This window comes from Microcaecilia unicolor, chromosome 6, assembly GCF_901765095.1.
Source record: "Microcaecilia unicolor chromosome 6, aMicUni1.1, whole genome shotgun sequence".
NCBI classification, from domain to species: domain Eukaryota; kingdom Metazoa; phylum Chordata; class Amphibia; order Gymnophiona; family Siphonopidae; genus Microcaecilia; species Microcaecilia unicolor.
Window position 1 is genome coordinate 277,191,536 of NC_044036.1, and position 24,254 is coordinate 277,215,789.

The 24,254-nt window shown below is 41.9% G+C and overlaps 1 protein-coding gene across 2 annotated transcripts in view; it reads left to right on the forward strand.

The window, feature by feature from the left end:
* The window catches only part of TTLL11 (tubulin tyrosine ligase like 11), a 278,011-nt gene that overhangs the window by 20,760 nt on the left and 232,997 nt on the right, over positions 1 to 24,254 (forward strand). Inside the window, exon 2 of one of the 2 annotated variants that reach the window (XM_030207556.1) lies at positions 1,034 to 1,149. The exons of the other annotated variant lie outside the window; for it this stretch is intronic. Within the exon in view, the coding sequence (XP_030063416.1) occupies positions 1,144 to 1,149 (6 nt within the window). The 5' untranslated portion in view covers positions 1,034 to 1,143. The remainder of the gene's footprint in view (positions 1 to 1,033; positions 1,150 to 24,254) is intronic. 2 annotated transcript variants of the gene reach the window in all.

The window sequence follows — 24,254 nt, forward strand, 5'->3', positions numbered from 1 at the left end:
TAGAGAACCCCTGTGATAGGGAGACGAGCAAGTACCTCTGTGGGCAACTGCAGGCAGATATGGAGGTCAGTACTTAGTGGGGACATGCCCTGCTCCTCCCACCTCCCCTAGGAGATGGTGCAGGCCTTAGGCAGCCAGCTACCTCACGTTGCATTGTGATGTTTCTGGACTGTTGTCGGAACAGGCCTACTCAGACCAACAGCAGACCATGACTGCCTTGTATGAGTAGGCAGGTCCCCAAGGCGGGGAGGATAATAACAAGACTCAGTGGATATGCTGACACACAGAATAGATGTATGTCTCTACACTGTCCTAGGCAGGTGACCATTAGGGTTGCAATCTGGATTCAATCTGGCCTGACTGGGTGATCCAGTCCTGGCTTGACCCATTGCATACAGGGACTTGTAGTCTGGCTTTTCTTAGGGAATACAGTGGAGAAAGCAGAAGTACAAGTCCCTGCATGCAATGGAGTAGGCCCAGGTTTGGAGCAACCTTGTCAGGTGAGTCTGGGTTCAGTTGGAAACCCTAGTGACCATGGCTATCCCTTGGGAACATGGCTGGGGAAGCCCATTATGCATCCACAGGGAGAGGCTGAAAAGAGGAACACTGATTTTTCATTCCCTGGATCTGTTTGAGAAGGAACACGTTTTGTATCCAGTTCCCCATGCATGAGGCAGAACAGCAACGGACAATGATGGCCTTTTACCAGTTAGCCCAATTCCCCTCTGTCCTGGGTGCAATCAATTGCACACATGAGGTCCTCAGGCCACGTGCAGCTGCTGAGCGAGAGTATCGGAATCATAGAGGCTATCTGTCACTCAGCATGCAAGTGGTTTGCAGCACTGCAATGAAAATCACAGACGTGTGCAAACTACCTAGGATCATGCTATGAGTCATATATCCTTTCGAGGTCTGGCATCCACGATGCTTTCCAGAGGGGAGTGATCCGAGGCAGCTGGTTATTAGGTGAGGATCATCCTGCAACCCCAACCCCCTTTCATTCATTGACTACATCTCTCTCTTTTCACCACAGGTGTGTGGCCTGCGTGAGTCCAGTGGTCTGGTGGATGCCACAGAACACGCTTGTGGAACCTGATAACATGCAAAAAAGCTGTGTATATCTTCTGTTGTCTCCTGTCCTCAATGCAGGTGATTGTGGTTACCCGCTGAGGAGGTGGCTAATGACCTCCATAGTGAACCCCCAGAGCCTGTAGGAGCAAAGATACAACAGAGCCCAAGCTGCAACCCGGTCAGTGATTTAATGGGCATTTGAACTTCTAAAGTCGCGGTTCCAGTGACGCGACCATTTTTTTTGGGGGGGGGGGGGAGGAGGATACTTTATAGGCTATCCAAAGTCTGTGACATCTTTGTTGCCTGCTGCATGCTGCACAATTTGGCGGTATCCTGCCATATGCCTGAACCCCAGGACCAGGCCAGAGAGGAGAGTAGTGAAGATGAGAAACCCCAGGGACCACAAGGAAGGGCATAATCGAAAGGGATGTCCAAGTTTTGATGAGGAAGTCCTCGCAAAACTTCCCCATCCAGGGGCGGGGAAACTCGTATTTTCGAAACAAGATGGACATCCATCTTTTGTTTCGATAATACAGTCAGGGACGTCCAAATCCAGAAATTTGGTCGTCCTTAGAGATGGTCGTCCCTAGACTTGGTCGTTTCTGATTTTCGGCAATAATGGAAACCAAGTACGTCCATCTCAGAATCGACCAAATGCAACCCTTTGATCGTGGGAGGAGCCAGCATTTGTAGTGCACTGGACCCCTTGACATGCCAGGACACCAACCGGGCATCCTAGGGGGCACTGCAGTGGACTTCATAAATTGCTCCCAGGTACACAGCTCCCTTACCTTGTGTGCTGAGCCCCCCCACCCCCCCCAAAAAAACCCCACTACCCCCAACTGTACACCACTACCATAGCCCTTACGGGTTAAGGGGGGCACCTAGATGTGGGTATGGTGGGTTTTGGAGGGCTCGTTGTTTCCTCCACAAACGTAATAGGGGGGATGGACCTGGGTCCGCCTGCCTGAAGTGCACTGCACCCACTAAAATTGCTCCAGGTACCTGCATACTGCTGTCATGGGCCTGAGTATGACATCTGAGGCTGGAAAAATATTTTTAAAGATATTTTTTGAGGGTGGGAGGGAGTTAGTGACCACTGGGGAAGCAAAGGGAGGTCATCCCCGATTTTCTGCGGTGGTCATCTGGTCATTTCGGGCACCTTTTTGTGCCTTGGTCTTAAGAAAAACACGACCAAGTAAAGTTGTCCATGTGTTCGTCAGGGACGTCCTTGTTTCTTTCGATTATGGGTCGAGGACGTCCAAGTGTTAGGCATGCCCAAGTGCCGCCTTCACTACGCCTCTGATACGCCCCCTTGAACTTTGGCCGTCCCTGTGATGGAAAGCACTTGGGGACGTCCAAAATCTGCTTTCGATTATACTGATTTGGACGACCCTGGGAGAAGGACGTCCATCTTCCGATTTGTGTCGAAAGATGGGCGTCCTCTTTCGAAAATGAGCCCGAAGGTGATCTTCCACCTCTGCAAGCAAGACAGGCCAGGAGGTCCGAGACCATCTCACTCAGAAATAATTTTTGTGACATTGGGGACAACTACATAGCTACATTACATTACATTATGATCTTATAACCCACTAGAACCAACAAGTTCTAAGCAGATAACGTCAAATGAAGGAGCATACTCCAGATAATTATATAGAATAATCCCAATCTAAAACTTGAGAGCAACATCTATAAATTAGGAGACATATTTTCTAAAAAGAAAAGTCTTCAACAGTTTCCTAAACTCATAATAGTATTCTGTATGCCTTAAGAGGAAGGGAGAGAATTCCAGCTGGAAGCTGTTTGATAATTCAGTGAGGACTGGAGAAAACACAAAGCCTTCACTTTACGAACAGAGGGAACATCTAACAGAAAAAGATTTCTAGTGACTCTATCATGATTCCTATTGAAAAATGCAAAATGGTCAATCAGATAGCCTGAGAAATCCCCACAAAAATCCTTAAAGATCAAAACCAGGACTTTAAATTGTAATCTGGCTTCCACTGGCAGTGTAACAGTAACATTAAAGGAGAGATATACTATGGCTCCACTAGGGGGGGGGGTACCCTAGGACTATCAGAGTCCAAGTCCTAGGGCACTTGAGGGAGGGGAGAGGGCAACGGGAGGGGAAGGGGTAATGATATGGGAGGGTAGAGGGGGAGGGTGAAAATGTGAAAACAAAAATTGTTGACGGACTCAATCATTGGCTTTCTGTTATGTATGTTATGATGTTGATATGTTATTTATGGGGTGGAGAGAGCCCAATATCAAGAGATCAGTCACCACATATAAGGGTAAGATGCTCCAGAAAAACCTTTATTAGGACCCAACACGGCCCATGTTTCGGCTATATCAGCCTTCTTCAGGGGTCTACAAAATTGTAAACATATAAAAACATACATCAAAACATATAAAAATATATATAAAAACAAATCATTTACATAATCATAACCAATCATATATTTATATAATACTTATTAAAAACATCATAGATACAATTATAAAAACCAAACAGAACATAACATATACATTTCTTTTATATAAAAAGTTATACATCTATATTCAAGAAAGTTTTTAGACAAAAAATTTTTAAGTCAATAGCAGAGAGCCATAATATCGAGAAGCTAATGGATAAAACTTAGATATTTTAACATAAAAATATAATATAGTTAAATCTATTACAAATACCCAACCTTTATATGTATATAAAAATAGAGTTATCACCAATAGAATATATTACATCAAATAATATTCAGTAGGTTTGTAACTTTATAATATTTTTAAATCACTTATAAGACATAAATAAGGAAAAGAGGAAAAAACCTACCAATCAATAAATATATGAGGGTATACTGGTTGATGGAACACTTAATGATCGTTAATAAGAATCACAAAAACCTAAAAGATAAATGAACAAATTGTATGTATGTATATATATACATGGGATACACATCATAAATTTAAAAATTTTAAATATTTTAAACCACTTAATAATAATTTTAATTATTTGTGGATGAAAAGATATATCACAAAACTTATGAAATATATATATGTGTATATAAAAATCTTTTAAATATTATTTAAATCCAAAATACCTCAATAAAAATGGAGATACTAATTTAATTAAAATGTATACGAGCGATATTTAAGTTTAAAATGGCAAGTATGGGGAAATGGTTAATAATGAGGGAAATGAAAAATATAAACAAAATAAAGTCTTTCAATTAAAATAAATGACCATCTAATTAATGAGTATCAGCTGACTACTGCTAAAACTATAATTGAAAATTGGCAAATAAGGAAAAACAACCAAATGGACGTATCTTTAATGTATGAGTATGTGTTTGTATAGCGTAATGAGCTATCAACCCGTGATTAGAGCAACAAAGTAAAGTAAAAACCTGAACCCGATTCTAAAACCATATAGTCAAGGTTACTAAGAACACCCCATTTAAAATAGATAAAGCGTCCTTAGCAAATAGAAACAAATGAGGTATTCTAGAAGTCTCAAAAGTGAAAGTAAAATATCTGGAAACTTTAAAATATATGGGGTAACCTCATCTTAACAAGCGCTCAATATAACGCACTGCTAAAAAGTTAAAACTCAATATAGTATACAACGGATATCAAAAAACTACTTAAATTCAATGATACCAAATGGAGATATAAACGAAACAAAGGTGTCAACCTATATATAAAATCAGGCCTGATCAAATCTAAAAAACTAATGAAGACAAATAAAAATATACCATTTAAAATGTCATGTTCCAAATATGAAACGTAAAAACTAAAATATCGGGGAACTACAAAATTTATACACACGAATGATAGCCTTACCGTAATAAGCACGTCATGTAACGTACTGCTAAAAGGTTGAAAGAATCAAAGCGAACGCCAAAAAACTACTCGAATTAAATAGCAAAAAATGGTGACGTAAACAACACTGATTGGATATATTTGATAGACAGATGAACGAACAAATGATCAAGCCAGAAAATTTTTTAAAAACTACATCTATTGTGAAAGAAAATTAGTTAATTAAAAACAATAGATTAATTGAAAAGGAGCCGTTAAACTAATGATCATCTGGGTGTTTTAAATAAATGAACATAGAAATAGAGAGGAACGTCACTCGGACAATTTATATAGTGCTATTAAGATAATCGGCGTTAAATACATCATCAGTGGTCTATCAATAGGCAACTCAAATATATATTTAAACAGAGTGATGACGATATTTAAATTAGTTAATTAGAAAAAAATATATATATAGATAATCATCTGGCTTAAAAAGGCACAACGTCATTTAATTTGTTAAATCAAATAGTCAACGTTAAACAAATCATTGGTACTCTACGGCTAAATATAATAAATTGTTTATATTAAAAATATTTTGAAAAATAATATTTGAATTAAGCACCTGTCTTATCTTTAAAAAATTGTAAAATACTGGACATAAATAGATCATTATTATAAAATTTTGAACCAATATGTCCTGATATTCTATTAGTAATAATTTAGTTCATAATAATGAAAATAAAAATAAAGAAAATAAAAATAAAAATTAAAAATAAACAATAAAAAATCTCCCACATAAATCCAATATATCGAATGTATCCTATTTAAACAAAAATAGTTCTCCAAAAGGTTTTATCATCTACAATTGCTAAAAAAATTTTCTAAATCAAAAACACCCATTTAAGATTGAAAATATAAATACATATGTATGTATGTATACATATATGTGTGCAGAACAGCTGCATATCAAAGCAAAACATATATACACATATAAAATATAGAAATAATACATCCAGGCTATTATAACTAAAAATATAGTGGTTAATAAAATTTATGGAAATTTATAAAAAAAAATTTTAAAACACGGGGCGTGTTGGGTCCTAATAAAGGTTTTTCTGGAGCATCTTACCCTTATATGTGGTGACTGATCTCTTGATATTGGGCTCTCTCCACCCCATTTCCTTGTTGTGTTCGATTGCTGTGGAGAGTGTGAACCCCGCTTTGCCTTTCTAGATATGTTATTTATGCCAGATGTGGAATGTATCTTATTTTAATTGTCATCAATAAAAATGTTGAAAATAAAAATATAACATAACATAGTAGATGACTGCAAAAACAAAAGGAGAGATATAATCATATTTATTTGCTGAAAAGATGACTCTAATTGCAGTGTTCTGTACTGTGTGCAATTTCATAATTAAAGATTTAATACAGCCAATATAAATGGAATTGCAGTAATCTAATAGTGGTAATATTAGAGACTGCACTACTAGGCGAAAAATCAGTGGTTCAAAATAACTACGAGTGTCCCAAAGCTTTTTGAGTAGATTGAAAGATTTGCTAACTACCTTATTAACCTGAATGTTGAAAGAGTATTGGCTATCAAGTGCCACACCTAGAATTCTCGAGACTGCATCAAGGGTTAGATCAATATTACCTAATTTATTAGTGGGGTTATATCTCAAAAAGGTCAGGGGACCAAGCCAAAGAAACGTAGTTTTTTCTTTATTTATCTTCACTCTGAAAGAACAAACCCAAGCGTTAACTGCCTGTAATCAACGCAACACATTAGCCTCATGAATTACCTGAAGTAAAAGGTATTCGCACTGTGATATTGTCAGTGTATATATAAAATTGCAGCTAAAGTGAGTCTAAATAATCTGATAAGGGTTGCTTTAAAATGAACAATGAAGGCGAGAGAGGGGACTCCTGAGGCACCCCACACACTGTGTCCGAAGAGTCAGAAAGTTCACCTTGCATCTTCACCTTATATGATCTACTTAAAAAGCCTTGGACCCAGGATAAAACAAGACCCCGAATCCCTAATGAATCGGGGAGCAAAAGCAAAATACTGTGATCAACTAGGTCAAAAGCACTGGACAGTTCAAATTGAACTGTCAGTTCCCCACCACCATTCCCCCCTTCCCTCTCCCATCTCACCCCCATTGTGATCAAAATTAACATGAGTGACCCCATGTTTTCCCCTCCCCCTCCCTTACTGCACCTAGCTCCTCCCGCAGTAGATATATATGTATGTGTCTTCCACATAACAACACCATTGCTAGTCTTGCAGGTGATCTGTGTAGTAGCCTCATAACCATGATAATAATAGAGTAGTCACAGGCATTGAGATGAAAAGACAAGACACAATATTTGTTACATTTGTATCCCATAGGCTTTGATACTTTGTTGATACTGAATAATAGGCTAATTTAAGTGGCGCTGGCCGCTGGAGCTTATGCGGGTGCTGGCTAATATTGAGGCTGAATATCAGCTGGGACCCACATAAATCTTATTTTTGTTTTATCCCTGCAATCTCCCTCCTGCACGCAGATGCAGCCCCCTCCTACCCTTCCCGTTCCTCCAGTCTGCAACAGTCACAACCCGTCTCTCCCACGAAACATTTGTCAAACCCCCAACTCCCCAGTCTAGATAGCCCCACCCCAGGCCTACTCATATCCATGGTAGTCTAGTGGGGGCAATGGGGACAAGAGCAAAGCCCACTGACTCCTACCGCTTGCAGCTGCCTGAATAAAATGGCTGCCATGAATCCCTTTGAGGCAGCTCATCATATTTGTGTAGTAGCATGAGCTGCCAGAAGAGGTTGTGAAAGACATCCAGTCAGTAAGGGGCAGAAGTGAGTGGGCTTGCTCCTTCCCCCTTTGCCCCCACTGGACTACCACGGATATGAGGTAGGCCCAGGGGGCCCTATCTAGACCAGGGGGGGTTCAAGGTTGGGAGGACATTCTGGGGGATAGGGGGTTGTGACCATCATGGGCTGGAGGAGGAGAAAGGGAAGGAGGTGGGCTGTATTCTTCTTCCTCTCTCTCCTCTCCTCCTTCCACCTGGACCATTATAACCACAAAGTGGAGAGGGAGCCAATTGTGTATGCTTGTGACATTGCAATATTATTCACCTAGCTCAGCCTTCATTTGGCGCCTCAATCCCTAGAAGTAATCCGCCTTCATCTGGCACAGATAATGGCTCCTTTTTTTCAGGTCCTCTGTATGGAGACAAGGGATGAGAGCGAGAAGGAGGTTGAGTAGCAGGTACATGACATATGTTTCCAAATGCTACATTGCTATTTGCAGTGGGGCTTTACATAAGGGAATAACATCATGGGGGAAAGACTCTTGGGATGGTTTCAGTGATCTCATTCCTAGTTAAGGACCTATATGGCATTAGATATTTCACACTCATCCATGAACAGGCTTGTCCTCCAATAGATTCAGTACAGGTGATTGACGCATAGGGCTATTTAGAATATGATGTAGCCTTGTGGTTAGAACAGCTGTCTTATCATTAGAGCAATTCACTTCATCCTCCATTGTCAACAGACACGGTTTACAAAGCCATAAATATAGACCATTGATGGCCAGTTGCAATCTAAGATACGCCATCAATGGATGGAAAGCTCTCAATGAGGAGAGGTTTCAGTCTCTTACAATATACCAAGTAATCAGGCTGACCCTTGGTGAATATGGTATTAGTATGTCTAATCCCTCCATTACCTTTTTTATCTTCATGCAAAATTGGCTAATTTCAATTTGTTGAAAATAATATGTTTATTACTATTTATGGCATATGTGATATCTCATTACTCCATTAACATTTTTATATATTTTTTGAGTTAGGATAGTTAAGGGGCCCTTTTGCTAAAGCATAGCAATCCAGTATACAAAAGATTGCATTCTTGTACAGGGGTTGCACCTGACTGATGCTTTCATGAAACCTTATCTGCTGGTTTGCACTTACCTCGCTGTGGTAGGAGACTTCATTATTATATTCCTCAGTTAACCTGAACCAGTCCCTCCTGAAGAAGTTATAGTTCCTTTTTCTGTGGCCAGGTAAAATGAAATGCCTGACCGGCTTGGTGAGGAAGAGCCTGGCCAGCAGTATAGTGTGTCTGCCTCCTTCTGGTGGCCATTTTTCACACTGTCCCTGCATGGATGACATCATGATGTTTTGCATGCTGATGTTGCTGCTCTGGTTCAGCTTGGATCTAGAATTTCATGAGAAATAGAGTGCATCATATATAGAATTGTGCATAGTGCAATTCTACAAAGGGTGTGCGTCATATTTCAAATCGCACCTATGCATGAACGTTGGCATGATTACTTAGCCGCTCAGGCCAGTGATCATGTCATTGTTTGCGCTATGCATGATTCTGTATATGGCGCACTCACTTTGTGGAATCATGCTAAATGTTCGGAGGTTTGGGTGTAAATTTTTAGGCGCCACTTAAAGAATTTGCCCCAGATGAAGACCTCCATGAACAAGAGAACATCTGCTGTACTGACTGTAACTCATCTTGAGCTTCTAGGAGTGTGCATTTGAGTCATTTATACACACACACACATCACTTGTACACAGGTATTCTTCCAAATTAACACATGTATAGTCAATGCTGCATTTTAAAATTCTTGTGTGCAAACAATACACAAATTTAAAACAAATCAGATGAGCATGAAAAAATGTCTGAAAATCAGGAGGAATGTATCTCAGATGAGCACAAATCGAACAGTGTTTTTGGCCATGCACACCTCTAGCCACTACTGAAAAAGTTGTGAGCTAAATCCTGATGCAAATCCTTTAAACCTTGCGTTGGATTGCCCTGTAGCAACAGATATTAAGCTATTCCAAAGAAGCTACACAGCACAGTTTCATAACTACTATAAATATGTAACATCTTCAGCCCATTCCTTTGTATGCATGGTGTCAATGCATTACGGTAGCTTAGGCAGTGGTTATAAGACTAGTTTACTGGTTTCAAGCGTGTCTAAGTGGTGTTTGCTATGAATTCTTTTAACAGTGTAGACAGCATGCCATTTATATGGCTGTTTGAACTGTATTAAATAGCAGATGTTGGAAGTATGGCTGTACTTCCACTTAAGCATGGACTGTCAGTTTTTGTGAAGAATGATCTGCACAGTATGTGTCCCTGTAATCGTTTGTGTAATCAACCATGAAGAAGAACTCTGTACTGCTCTATTCATGGTCCATCCTGCTTGCCAGTGTTGGAGTGACGTAGACACTGATCATGTATCTTTAGTGGAAGTGGAGGAGGGGGATTCAGTGCAATGCTGCAGGGAGTCTGTAATTAAAAACAAGTGTTCCATTTATGTATTTTACATAGTTTGCTTGTGTTTTTGTTTCAGTGGATTTCTGATTTTATCCTTGGAAAATCTGCCTTTTTCCCCCATTCAGAATGACATACCTATTATGTAGCCTATGCCCAGGAGAATTTACAATGTCAAAAGTAGAGGTGACAGCATAGTTTCGAAACTCATCCTAACAAAACTGAAACACACCAATACTGTTTATTTATTTTGACATTTATACCCCACATTATCCTGAACATACTCGAGTTCAATGTGGCTAACAGTAAATAAACATTCCTATGAAATTCCAATAAATATTGAAAAAAACTTTCTTTTAAAAGGAAGGAAAAGCCTCAAAGACACTCAGACCCCTGGTGAGCTTTACGGAGCGGTAGCGATCTAAACAGATCATAACTTCATCATTGGCAAAAACCTTCCGACAATGTCAGTGCTCAACAATGCAAGTTTCTTCTACCTTAAATTGTCTTCTTGCTACAAAGATAAGTTGCACTATAAATTCATTAAATTTGATGTAACTTACAGAAAGATTTTTGGGCACTGTTGAGCATTGACATTGTCGGAAGTTTTTTGCCAATGACCTTTGGTGAATATGGTATTAGTATGTCTCATCCTTCCATTACTTTTTTTACCTTTATGCAAAATTTGCTAATTTCAATTTGTTGAAAATAATATGTTTGTTTTTTTGAGTGAGGATATTTAAGGGGCCCTTTTACTAAAGTGTTGCAATCCAGCAGCACCTCCGGGCTACTGCAGGAGTCCAGCGGTAGTGCTTGCCCCCCACTTTTCTCCATTTCCGGTGCTTCAAAAATATTGTTACATTTTTACTGTCTGGTTAGCACAGGAGCCCTTACCGCTTCCTAAATAGGTGGCAGTATGGTCTGCCCTGGGAAATGGCTGTGCTGCATGTGGTTAACTTACCACACAGCCATTTCCTTTTTTTTTAAGGCCTTTTACCCACTGCTGTCAGTAAAAAGGGACCTCAGCGTGTAGCAAACCTTTGTGCTGATGCCATCGCAGGGGTCAGTTTACCGCAGCTTGGTAAAAGGACCCCTAAATGGGTTTTTTTTAATCAAAGGAGTTCTGTGATAATGAACAGTATTCTTTCTTGGAATATTACTAACTCTCTCTCTCTCTCTCTCTATATATATGTGATTCCACTGCCAATTCAGATACATGTGCTTCGAAAATCAGTAGCTTGAAAATTAGTAGGTTTTTTTTCTCTGATTCTGTAACCTCACCTTACATAGCAAAAGAATAGTAGGTGAGAGAATTATAAAACGTTTTAGGGATTCTCTTCTTAGGTGCCTATAAATTGTAAATGTAGATGTTTATTTTCTAGCTAATTAGGGGTTCTCGGAAAGTACAAAATAATCAGTGTTTGCTTGGTACCTTTAGGTAGGTTTGTGTCACTTAGAAATTTTCAGTGCAGTAAAGGCACAAAATCTGAGTGGCAGATACAAGACAGAGAGGTGAGACAGTAGTGGGGGAAGTGGTGTTTTTTCCAGTGTTTATCCAGGAGTATTGGGGTATTGAAAGTGTAGGGAGAGGGTGGTTGTCTGGGGATGCTGTTGGGAAGGGGGGTGTTTTCATGGGGAAGATCTATTGATTCTGGGGGCTAGGCCATTGACCTGATAGGTTAAGGGTTGTATTGGAGGGTATGGGGGGATTGGAGGCTGGAGGGAATCAGAAGATGCGGGGGTAGGGATGATTGGAGGTTTGGGTGCAGATTGGAGGTTGCAGGGTTTGTACGGGGAAGATCATGACTGAGTTGTATCACTCCAACCAGCTGTCAGTGTCACAGTGGCCCTGGGGCTGAATTTCATGTCTGAGCCGATAATGTGGAAAGCCTGCTCCTGTCTGTCCTGTGCAGTAAGTGCAGGGCAGATGTAGGGCATGCCCTCTGTATTTACCACATAGCCTTTCATTTACCACACAATAATTTTGGTGTTAACTGTACGGTAAGTGCAATACTTAGTGCAGTTTAGTAGAAGGGCCCTTTTGCCAGCTAAGTTTTGGCAACGTTTTTTGAACTTTTGTGTTAATTCTGCAGTCATTGCTGTCTTTGCACTAGTGTTATCTCCCTGTTAGCTATGATTATCAAATATCTGAAACTTAATTACTGAATGGAATATATTAGTGTCTTCAGCTTTAATTTGTTTGTACATGTTGATGTGTGAACATGGATTACCTAGTACATCAATAATCTAATTTTATAATGTGACTGTGTGTATGAGGAATTAGAACCATCAAAAGCATTGCAACTTTGCATTTTGATGAAGAGTTGTTGGACAAGTTAAGCTGCATAATTTTCATAGTTCACATATATAAGAAAATGTTTGCGCTCTCTTGCAAAAGGAGATATGGCAACCTTTGGCAGCACCTTGAATAAAGACACTATACAAAGCAAAGATAATGTGCATTGTGTAGAGCTGGAAAATACTGATCAGCCTGGTGCCCCTTATCTAAAATGTAATGTATGGCATGTACGCTTGTAGCTTTGCTTTAGACTCAAGAGGAGCTGCTGCTTAGTAACTCTGTGCCCCCTCCAAGTAAAAAGAAGCTGCTAGGCTGCCTAAGGATGTGGCAAGAGATAGGAGAGGGATGAGACAAGAAATAAAAGAACTGACATGGATAAAAATAAGCTAAAACATGAAAAGTTTAGGTTAAAATAAATGGGAAAAAAGTGTCAAAGGGGAGAAAAGGGTAAATTACACAGGGAAATTTTTCTTTCATTCCTTAAAAAAAAAAAATCAGCTAGTGTCTAAGGGGCTCTCTTACTACAACTTAGCACACACTAAATGCTGCACAACCTATTTTATATCTATGGCTCACATGGTACTTAGCGCATGCTAATGTTTGTTAGTGCATGCTAAACTTTAGTAAAGGGGCTCCTAACTCTTCTAAATATTTTTCCGGCCCTGGTCTTAGAGTATTGCTAGATGGATATGTTGTGCATCTCCCAGTGAACACTTCTGGTCTTTGGAATATTGCACCACAGCCTTTCAGTCATGCCTGCTTTCCTCTAGTGACTTGAATTTTCAGCATGTGTGCAGTAGGGAGGGGAAAGGAGAAGGGATTTTATATGCCATTGTTTTGTAGTTACAATCAAAGTAGTTACATTTATATACAGGTACTTTTTTTCCTTACCCTAGTGGGCTCACAATGTAATTATTTTTCTTTTATTTTTTTGTACCTGGGCAATGGAGTAGCTTACCAATTATTTGTACTTGGCACATAACATGGGCCTGTTTTGAATTAAGACTTTGTTTTTCATCTACTTTGTGTGTCTATGTCTGTGAAATACAGACTTTCTGTAGTGTTTGCCTTTGATAGTCTCCTGCTTTTTTATGCCCTTCCAATGTATGTGTAATATTGGTATTCCCATGACAGTTTTAGCTAACCTGAACAGTTTGAGCTCCAAGGTTCTTAGAAACATCTGTGCACAGGAATAAAAGTAGCACAATATCATCAAAGCTTCCGAAGGTTATAGGTTGGTAATTTGCATTGTACCCTGAGGAGTATAGGTCTGTAACTTTTAATAATGAGAAATGGAAATTAATTGACATTCATTGTTGGGATCTTGATTAAACAATATACTAGTCTGAATTCTCTACAATTTTTTAGACCTTTATATTGTAATTCTGTCAGGTTCTTTATGGATTTGCTTTGCGATCTCATGTTTTCCTATATTTCTGCATATTTTGAATCTTATTTGTGGCCTGTGCACGTTACCAGTTATTACATTCTGTGCATAAAATTAATCTATTTCTCTGCAATCTGCATTATCATGTTCAATAAGAAAACATAGTCAAAACTTGTGAAATATGAATGAACAGTAATCCTAACCATTTTACGTCACTGCTTTTCAGAACCACAGTGTGGACAGCTCCCATGATAGATGGACAGATGTCTATTTCAAAAGTACCCATGCTTTTCACATTTTTGAAATGTTTTAAAAATTAAGTCTGGTGCTCTGTACTTTTCCACTTAATTATATTGATAATGCATATTCTATGTATGGTACAAATGCTGCATATTTTCTAATTTCAATTCCTTATCATCCCCCAGACTAGCCAAGATATTTGGGTTATGATTTCCTGCCAGCAGGTGGAGATAAAGAAGTACTGAACTATGATATTATCAGTTAAGAATTCATTAGCCAGGCAGTATTTCTCAATATCTAGCTGGTGGTAGGTCAGATGACCAGTGCAGCCTCTTTTCAAGTCTTGTAGGAAAGTTTGTTTCAGTTTTTCTGGAGTTAAAAAAAGGGAGGGGGTGACAGAAGCTAATGAGTGAGGCTCAGACTCGAGGAGCTTGGCTGTTCTATGAGCCTTGGGGTGTTACACCCGAAGGTTCAAGGTCTCTCCCTCCCTCTTCTTTCTCCAAGCATCCCTCTTTTTCTTGGCACAAGGGATAGCTGTTGTAGTCCTCAATCTCTTCTTCACAAAAAGGGAATCTTGAATGTCCAAGCTAGGTATTTTTGCAATAGCCAAAAAAACAAAAAATTCAGCTAGTGTATGGTATGCATCTATTTGCTCTCTAATTTATTTTTCTGTGAAATTAAGAGACTTTCAGTTTTTTGGTGTGGGGGAAAAGACAAAGCTTTTTGTTCTCTTCTGAAAAATTGTTGTACTTCCTTCTCCCCCTTCAATATGGTGTCCATTCAGCTCTATTTCTTTCTCAGCCCAGTCAAGGAGCTAATATTTTAACTTACCCAGAAAAGTTGAAACGGTATGCAGTTTGTGGGGTATGCCAGCAAACGGGCACTGCGTTGGCTCATTGTCAGGGATGCGAGGAGAGAATGGAGAAACTGACTTCAGCCAGTGGGGAAATTTTGGTGCTTTCTCAGTGTAACATTCCTGCTAGCTGAGAATTTTTTTAGTATTTTGTTGTGGTGGGAAATGCTGCCATTTTTTGATGCGCTCCTGGTAGTTTCTTCCTGAGTTGAACCACCTGTGTTCTTGCCTTCATATGCAGCTTCTTTTGAGGTTGGCAAGTTAAACATATCCAAGAATTCTGAAGCTGAACAGAGTTTTTTCCTTAGTTTGTTATATTAATGCAGAATGGAGGAGTGGCCTAGTGGTTAGAGCATCGGTTCAAATCCCACCTCTGCCGCTTGTGTTCTTGGGCAAGTCACTTAACCCTCCATTGCCTCGGGTACAAACTTAGATTGTGAGCCCTCTAGGGACAGAGAAATGTCCAGTGTACCTGAACGTAACTCATCTTGAGCTACTACTGAAAAAGGTGTGAGCAAAATCCAAATAAATAAAGCTTTTTCTGTGAGGAGAGAGGTTGCAGCAGGAAGTCTTTTGACATCTCTTTAGCCAGGGGGGAGGAGGGCGAGGGGTCCATTGAATCCTCTTTCAAGCATCCTAGACTGAATGTATTACAGGACCAGGAAGACTTAGCTTCTGTTGCTTCCCTGGAGGATGCTAACCATGATGTTGAGGTTCCAGAACAATCTCATTATGAGGTTCCTCCTGAGAAGGACCACTTATTAGTGTGATTTTTTGCAGAGATGAATTGATCTGTTTAAATTCTCAGGTGTTGGCAGCGCTTAAGATATCAGTGGACTGCTCAGACAGGATGGTTTGCTTCAGTTAATTCTCTTTTGATTGATGTCAGCAAATCTACAAAATCTTTTTGTGTGCACAGACCTGTTGATGGTACAATATCTGTGGGATGGGACATTCCAGGTGCAGTGTTTCATGTCAAGAGGTCCTTGTCTATGTTATATCTGGCTTTGTCTCTTAAGTAAGGACAGATTTAAGTTACCTAAGAGCAACTAGTGGAGGTGTGTATACAGTCTTTGTTGTCGGCGTTCCTATTTTTCTGCACTTGGATATAGGAAGAGCTCACATGGCAGATGTCTAATAAGATTTGGTTAGAGCTTTGGCTAAGAATATGGTGCTTTTGGCATGGCTTGTTCTGTTTTGTAGCTTATTAAATTGGTCTGCTGATGCTGATTCTAAAATATATCTCAGCAAGTTACCCTTTAAAGGGGGGGGGGGGGGGGTAGATTTCTTATTTAGAGGTGAGTTGCTATTGGGGCTCATTTTCCAAGCACTTAGACTTACAAAGTTCCATAGGTTACTATAGGGCTCATTTTCAAAGCACTTAGACTTACGAAGTTCCATTGGTTACTATGGGGCTCATTTTCAAAGCACTTACTTACAAAATTCCATAGGTTACTGTAAGGCTCGTTTTCAAAGCACTTGGACTTATAAAGTTCCATAGATTACTATGGAACTTCGTAAGGTTAAGTGCTTTGAAAATACACCTCAAAGTCTTAATGTAGTTAATTCAGCAGTATTATTATATGACTATTGAGTGTTCTAGTCCAGTAAATTAAGTGCTTGCAGTCTTGTTGTGGTCAGATTTTTTCCATTAATACTTATTAATGCACCATTTATCTTCATGGAGCATACTTTTTAAAAAATTATTTATAGTAAATTTAACAAAATAATACAAGGAATATGCACTTGCTCAGACCAGGGACGGTGGGGGCCGGGTGCCAGCTGGTGGGGGTGCTCCGTCGAGGGCCGACAGCTCTCGTCTTCTGCCACCACCCTGCCTTTTTTTAAAAATCCACGCAGCCAGCGACGCAGGCAGCGCTTCCCGTCTGCCCTTCGTGCTGTGAAGGCAGAAAATCGTCTCGCTGGCGTCGGGCCTTCCCTCGCTGTGTCCCGCCCCTTGTGAGGTAACTTCCTATTTCGAGGGCGGGACACAGCGAGGGAAGGCCCGATGCCAGCGAGACGATTTTCTGCCTTCACAGCATGCAGGGCAGATGGGAAGCGCTGCCTGCGTCGCTGGCTGCATGGATTAAAAAAAGGCAGGGTGGTGGCAGAAGACGAGAGCTGTCGGCTCTCGACGGAGGGGGGGCTCAGATGGGAGAGGGGGAGCTCACAGGGGAGAAGGGGATTGGGGTGGGGGAGCTCAGGGGTTCTCAGAAGGGAGAATGGGATTGGGGTGCTCAGAGGGGAGAAGGGGATTGGGGAGCTCAGAGGGGAGAAGGGGATTGGGGAGGGTGGGGGAGCTCAGAGGGGTGCTCAGAGGGGAGAAGGGGATTGGGGAGCTCAGAGGGGTGCTCAGAGGAGAGAAGGGGATTGGGGAGCTCAGAGGGGAGAAGGGGATTGGGGAGGGTGGGGGAGCTCAGAGGGCTGCTCAGAGGGGAGAAGGGGATTGGGGAGCTCAGAGGGGAGAAGGGGATTGGGGAGGGTGGGGGAGCTCAGAGGGGTGCTCAGAGGGGAGAAGGGGATTGGGGAGGGGTGGGGGAGCTCAGAGGGGTGCTCAGAGGGGCAAGGGGGATTGGGGAGCTTAGAGGGGAGAACGGGACTGGAGAGGGGAGTGCTCAGATGGGAGAAGGAGTCTGAAGCTGGAACTGGGGTCTGACAAGGGGGCAGGATGGAAGTGGGTCCATGCCTGGGGCATGTGGGAGAATGGGTCTGGGGCTGAAAAGGGGGGATGCAAGGCTGTGGTGGATGAAGGGGGCTGGAACTGGGGGCTGAAAAGGAGGGTAGTTGGGATAAGGGGGCTAGTACTGGAACTGGGGGCTGAAAAGGGGCAGGGGCTGAAACTGTGGGGACTGGGGGCTTTAAAGGGGACAGGGAGAACTGGCTGGGGCTGAAGCTCGGGACTGGTGAGAGAAAAGGGGAGAACTGGCTGGGGGCTGAAAAGAGGGGGCAGAGAGAGAGGGGACAGACCTTGGATGGATGGGGGGAGCGTGAGGGAGGGCAGATCCTGGATGGATGGGAGAGGGAGGGCAGATGGATTTAAGGGGCAGAGAGAAAGGGCAGATGTTGATGGAAGGGGGAGAGAGAGATGGCAGACTCAGGCAGATGGTGGCTGGAAGGGGCAGAAATAGAGGGCAGATGTGGATGGAAGGGAGAGAGAGGGCAGACAGTGGATGGAAGGGGCAGAGAGAGAGGGCAGACAGTGGATGGAAGGGACATTAGAGAGGGCAGACACTGGATGGCAGAGAGAGAGAGAGAGCGAAGACAGATGCTGGATGGAAGGAAGACAGTGAAAAGAAGATGAGGAAAGCAGAAACCAGAGACAACAAACTGTAACTACACTTCTCCTTTCTTCCTCAAAATGTACCACTTGTTCCTCTGAACCCATTCCCACCCACCTTCTTAATGCCATCTCTCCTGCTCTTATTCCTTTTATCTGTCACATTCTCAACCTCTCACTTTCCACTGCGACTGTCCCTGCTGCCTTTAAACATGCTGTGGTCACACCTCTCCTTAAGAAGCCTTCACTCAACCCTACTTGTCCCTCTAATTACCGACCCATCTCCCTCCTTCCTTTTCTCTCCAAATTACTTGAGCGTGCTGTTCACCGCCGCTGCCTTGAGTTTCCCCCCTCACATGCTATTCTTGACCCACTACAATCTGGTTTTCGCCCTCTCCACTCAACCGAAACTGCGCTTACTAAAGTCTCCAATGACTTATTACTGGCTAAATCCAGAGGTCAATATTCCATCCTCATTCTTCTTGATCTTTCCGCTGCTTTTGACACTGTCGATCACAGCATACTTCTCGATACCCTGTCCTCACTTGGATTCCAGGGCTCTGTCCTTTCCTGGTTCTCTTCCTACCTCTCCCTCCGCACCTTTAGTGTTCACTCTGGTGGATCCTCTTCTACTTCTATCCCTCTGCCTGTCGGCGTACCTCAGGGTTCTGTTCTTGGTCCCCTCCTCTTTTCTATCTACACTTCTTCCCTTGGTTCATTAATCTCATCCCATGGCTTTTCCTACTATCTCTATGCTGATGACTCCCAAATCTACCTTTCTACCCCTGATATCTCACCTTGCATCCAAACCAAAGTTTCAGCGTGCTTGTCTGACATTGCTGTCTGGATGTCTCAACGCCACCTGAAATTAAATATGACCAAAATCGAGCTTCTCATTTTCCCCCCCCAAACCCACCTCCCCGCTCCCCCCGTTTTCTATTTCTGTTGATGGCTCTCTCATTCTCCCTGTTTCCTCAGCTCGAAACTTTGGGGTCATCTTTGACTCTTCTCTCTCCTTCTCTGCTCATATCCAGCAGACTGCCAAGACCTGTCGTTTCTTTCTTTACAACATCCGTAAAATCCGCCCCTTTCTTTCCGAGCACTCTACCAAAACCCTCATCCACACCCTTGTCACCTCTCGTTTAGACTACTGCAATCTGCTTCTTGCTGGCCTCCCACTTAGTCACCTCTCCCCTCTCCAGTCGGTTCAAAACTCTGCTGCCCGTCTCGTCTTCCGCCAGGGTCGCTTTACTCATACTACTCCTCTCCTCAAGACCCTTCACTGGCTCCCTATCCGTTTTCGCATCCTGTTCAAACTTCTTCTACTAACCTATAAATGTACTCACTCTGCTGCTCCCCAGTATCTCTCCACACTCGTCCTTCCCTACATCCCTTCCCGTGCACTCCGCTCCATGGATAAATCCTTCTTATCTGTTCCCTTCTCCACTACTGCCAACTCCAGACTTCGCGCCTTCTGTCTCGCTGCACCCTAAGCCTGGAATAAACTTCCTGAGCCCCTACGTCTTGCCCCATCCTTGGCCACCTTTAAATCTAGACTGAAAGCCCACCTCTTTAACATTGCTTTGACTTGTAACCACTTGTAACCACTCGCCTCCACCTACCCTCCTCTCTTCCTTCCCGTTCACATTAATTGATTTGATTTGCTTACTTTTTTTTTTTGTCTATTAGATTGTAAGCTCTTTGAGCAGGGACTGTCTTTCTTCTATATTTGTGCAGCGCTGCGTACGCCTTGTAGCGCTATAGAAATGCTAAATAGTAGTAGTAGTAGTAAATAAAATATATATTTTTATTTTTTTGCTTTAGGATATAGTATTGTAGCTGTGTTAATAAATGTTTATAAGTAGAACATGTAAATAAGGTAATCTTTTTATTGGACTAATTTTAATACATTTTGACTTAACTTTCAGAGAACAAAACCCCCTTCCTCAGCTCAGGCTAGGATACTGTAACAGCACTATACTGTATTGACCTGAGGAAGGAGATTTTGGCCTCTGGAAGCTAAATGTATTAGTCCAATAAAATGGTATTATTTTATTTTCTGTATTTGTTTTATTTCTATTTGTTAATTTGTAAAGTGGTGATTGGTATTTGTTAGTTTTTTCAAATTTACATCTGCTGTCTTTATATTTTGCACAGTACTAGGGGACATTTTCTGTTTCTGTGGTGTTGCATTATATTCAGAGTCTGGCATCGGGGGTTCAGTTTAATTTTTGTCTAAATAGAAAGTTTATGATTACTTATTCTATAGTGGATTAGGGTGTATCTGTGTTTGTGAAAAAGACATGGCTTTCGGTTGGCATTGACTGTGCAAGATCGACGATCTGTACTAATCTGTCTGTTTTCGTTTTACAATAGGTGAATTGATGTTCTAGTGCTCACTGTAATGTTTACGATGCTTTCCTTTTCCTTGTGACTCGTACAAATTACTGCTTATGGTATGGTAGAATTGCTCTATAGGTCCTGAGTGTTTTGTATTCTCGGTATGCCTAGTACTGGATTTGGGGGGGTGTTAAAAAATGACTGGCCCCGGGTGTCAACTACCCTAGCTACGCCACTGGCTCGGACATCAGGAAAGGAATGAATACAGAAACTAATAAAAATGAAATCATTCACATAAGAAAAAAAGGATAGATTGAAACTCCCCCCCACCTCCACATCAAATCAATTAACTGTCCCTTCCCATTAATCCCCAATACTTAGGACCCCAGAAAACTTGGAAGAAATAATCAAGAATAAGCTAAATAGTTCAATCCCAGAGGAAAAGAAAAAGACCCTAATCAAGACTTAAATATAATCCGTATTAGTAACCATTGAGGGGCATAATCAAACGGGGTGCCTGAGGGCATCCTTGCAGGCCTTCCTGGCGAAGGGGCGGGGAAACCCGTATTATCGAAACAAGATGGGTGTCCATCTTTCATTTCGATAATACGGTCAGGGACGCCCAAATCTCAACATTTAGGTTGACCTTAGAGATGGTCATCCTTAGAAATGGTCGTCGGCGATAATGGAAACCGAGGACGCCCATCTCAGAAACGACCAAATCCAAGCCCTTTGGTCATGGGAGGAGCCAGCATTCATAGTGCACTGGTCCCCCTGACGTGCCAGGACACCAACCGGGCACCCTAGGGGGCACTGCAGTGGACTTCAGAAATTGCTCCCAGGTGCATAACTCCCTTACCTTGGGTGCTGAGCCCCCTACCCCCCCCCCCAAAACCCACTCCCCACAACTGTACAACATCATAGCCCTAAGGGGTGAAGGGGGGGCACCTAGATGTGGGTACAGTGGGTTTGTGGTGGGTTTTGAAGGGCTCACATTTAACCACAACATGTGTAACAGGTAGGGGGGGTGGACCTGGGTCCGCCTGCCTGAAGTGCACTGCACCCACTAAAACTGCTCCAGGTACCTGCATACTGCTGTCAGGGAACTGGGTATGACATATGAGGCTGGCATAGAAGCTGGAAAAATATTTTGAAACTTTTTTATTTTAGGGTGGGAGGGGGGTTAGTGACCATGGGGGGGAGTAAGGGAAGGTCATCCCCGAGTCCCTACAGTAGTCATCTGGTCAGTTCGGGCACATTTTTGAGGCTTGGTCGCAAGAAAAAGTGGATCAAGTAAAGCTGGCCAAGTGCTCGTCAGGGACGCCCTTCTTTTTTCCATTATCGGCCGAGGACGCCCATGTGTTAAGCTATGCTTCTGACACGCCCCCGGGAACTTTGGTCGTCCCGCGACGGAACGCAGTTGATGACGCCCAAAATTGGCTTTCGATTATGCCGATTTGGGCGACCCTGAGAGAAGGACGTCCATCTCCCGATTTGTGTCGAAAGATGGGCGCCCTTCTCTTTCGAAAATAAGCCTGATTGTAACCTAACTAGCCAGGGTTTACAAATTGAGGAAATTTGTTATCAAGAAATGACTGCAATTGCGTAGGGTCATAGAAAATGTATCTCACATTATCAAATTTCACTATACATTTTACAGGAAATCTCAGAAAATACCATTATTCTGAATCACTCTCATTTGCAAAATCAGGAATTCCTTCTGCCTTTCCTGAGTCTCCTTGCAAATATCTGGGAAACACCATACATTTTGACCCAAAAACAGCTTGAGTCTTTGTTGAAAAAATAAAGTTATAACATGATTTTATCAGATTCAAAAACAAATGTCACAAGTAGATTTGCTCGGTCCTCCGCTACTTCTAAAGATGTTTCCAATATATCATTTATATTCAAATTGTCTGGTGAAATCGCAGATGTCCCTTCACCCACAGCTTGATTTTTCTTATAGGGTAGGTAAAAAACTCTATTTCAGTGGTGGTAATACCTCAGGTAGCAGTTTCAAAATTTCTTCTAAATATTTCTTACAAAGAGCTCTTGATGTCATATGGGGTATTATCCGAGGAAAGTTCAAAAAACGTAAATTTAATTTCCTCATGTTGTTTTCCAGCATTTCATGCTTCAATGTAATCCTCATATCCTGAATTATCTTACTTTGAATTTCTTGTACGCCAACAATCTTCCTGCTTAGGTCTTCCCTAGAGGTTGAATCACCTAATGAATTCCCTTCACATTCTATAAACTTAGATATTATATGTTCCAAGTCCTTCTCTACTTGAAAAGTCTTTTACTTACAGATAAATCCAACTTTGTAATAGCCTGCCAAATAGTTTCAAGGGTTACCGACATTGTTGGTGTAGCACTCTTGCTCTGCAGGGCCACCAGCCTCTCTGGGAATCCCCCCTGGGCCTTGCTGGCTCCATACTCAGCCCTAACACAGTTTCCTTCGATCCCTTTGCTTGGAGCTCTTGGAGCTGCATCACTGCTCCTTGCGATGTTTCCTCCTGCGGTGAACCCCGATCCATTGACTCATCTGCTGTCTTCCTTCTGGCTTCCAGTAGCACACCTCCCTGCAACAGGGGAGAGCTTACAGCAGTGGGTTTTGGGGGTGTTCTGACTGGAGGACTTAACAAAACACCTTCCTCAAGGTTGGGAGAGCCTCCCTCTCTCTATGCCACAGCAAGCAATCCTCCTGCTGCCTCCGTGGAAGCTGAAACTGAAGGGAAAAATCTCAATACACAAGTCTGAGAGACTATGGGAGTACTCAGTAAGGAAAGCTTTGTTTCTCCCCCGCCACTTGCCCATTTCAACAAAGTTTTGGCTTCACTTGAAAGGGAGCAACACAGAAATTATCCTCCTAGTGTCTGGTCTCAGGCGCCATCTTGATTCTTTCGTGTATCATACTTGAGTGAGAAAAGGATGGTGTCCTGCGGGCAGCCAGAGTCTGTCAGTCTGTCTGTCTGTCTGTCCTTCATTACTGTTCATTGTACTGTGGCTTTCTGATTTAGCTGTTGAGTGGAAATATGGATCTAAACACTTATAAGGGTCAATATTTGAAGCAATTTAACTGGCCAGAAATGGCTCTTGGCCAGTTAAATCACTTGTGCAGGACTATCAGCTGATATTCATAACACTTAACCAATTAGTGCTGCTCATTATCACCACAGACCACTAAAGTGAAAGCTGGATATTTTGTGGGTGGTTCAGGGGTGGAATTGGCACTTAGGTAGTTAAGTGCTGAATATTGGAACTTAACCGCATAAGTTAAGTGGCTGAATGGGATTGCATAAAACTCAATCCTATCTTCCTGCAGCACCACTTAGGCAGTTAAGTGCTGAATATTGCTCTTAACTGTATAAAAGAGAGCAGGCCACATAAATCCGGATATTCATTGCTGGTGCTTGGACATGGCCCGGCTTTGAATATCCAGGAATAACGCTGGCGGTGGCTAAAAAATGCTCACTGCCATATATTGTTCTGTGTGTGTACATTGTGCTGTCCAAGATAAATGCATCGTTTAAAAAATTCCATGCTGTACTGGACTTGCAGACTTTCAGCTCACAGAGCTGTTGTGACATTTTCTCAAAATATATTTGAACATTTGTTCCTCATAGAATTGTGAAATCATAATTCAGTTTACAAAATACAGTTCATAGGTAGGTAGAATTTATCAAA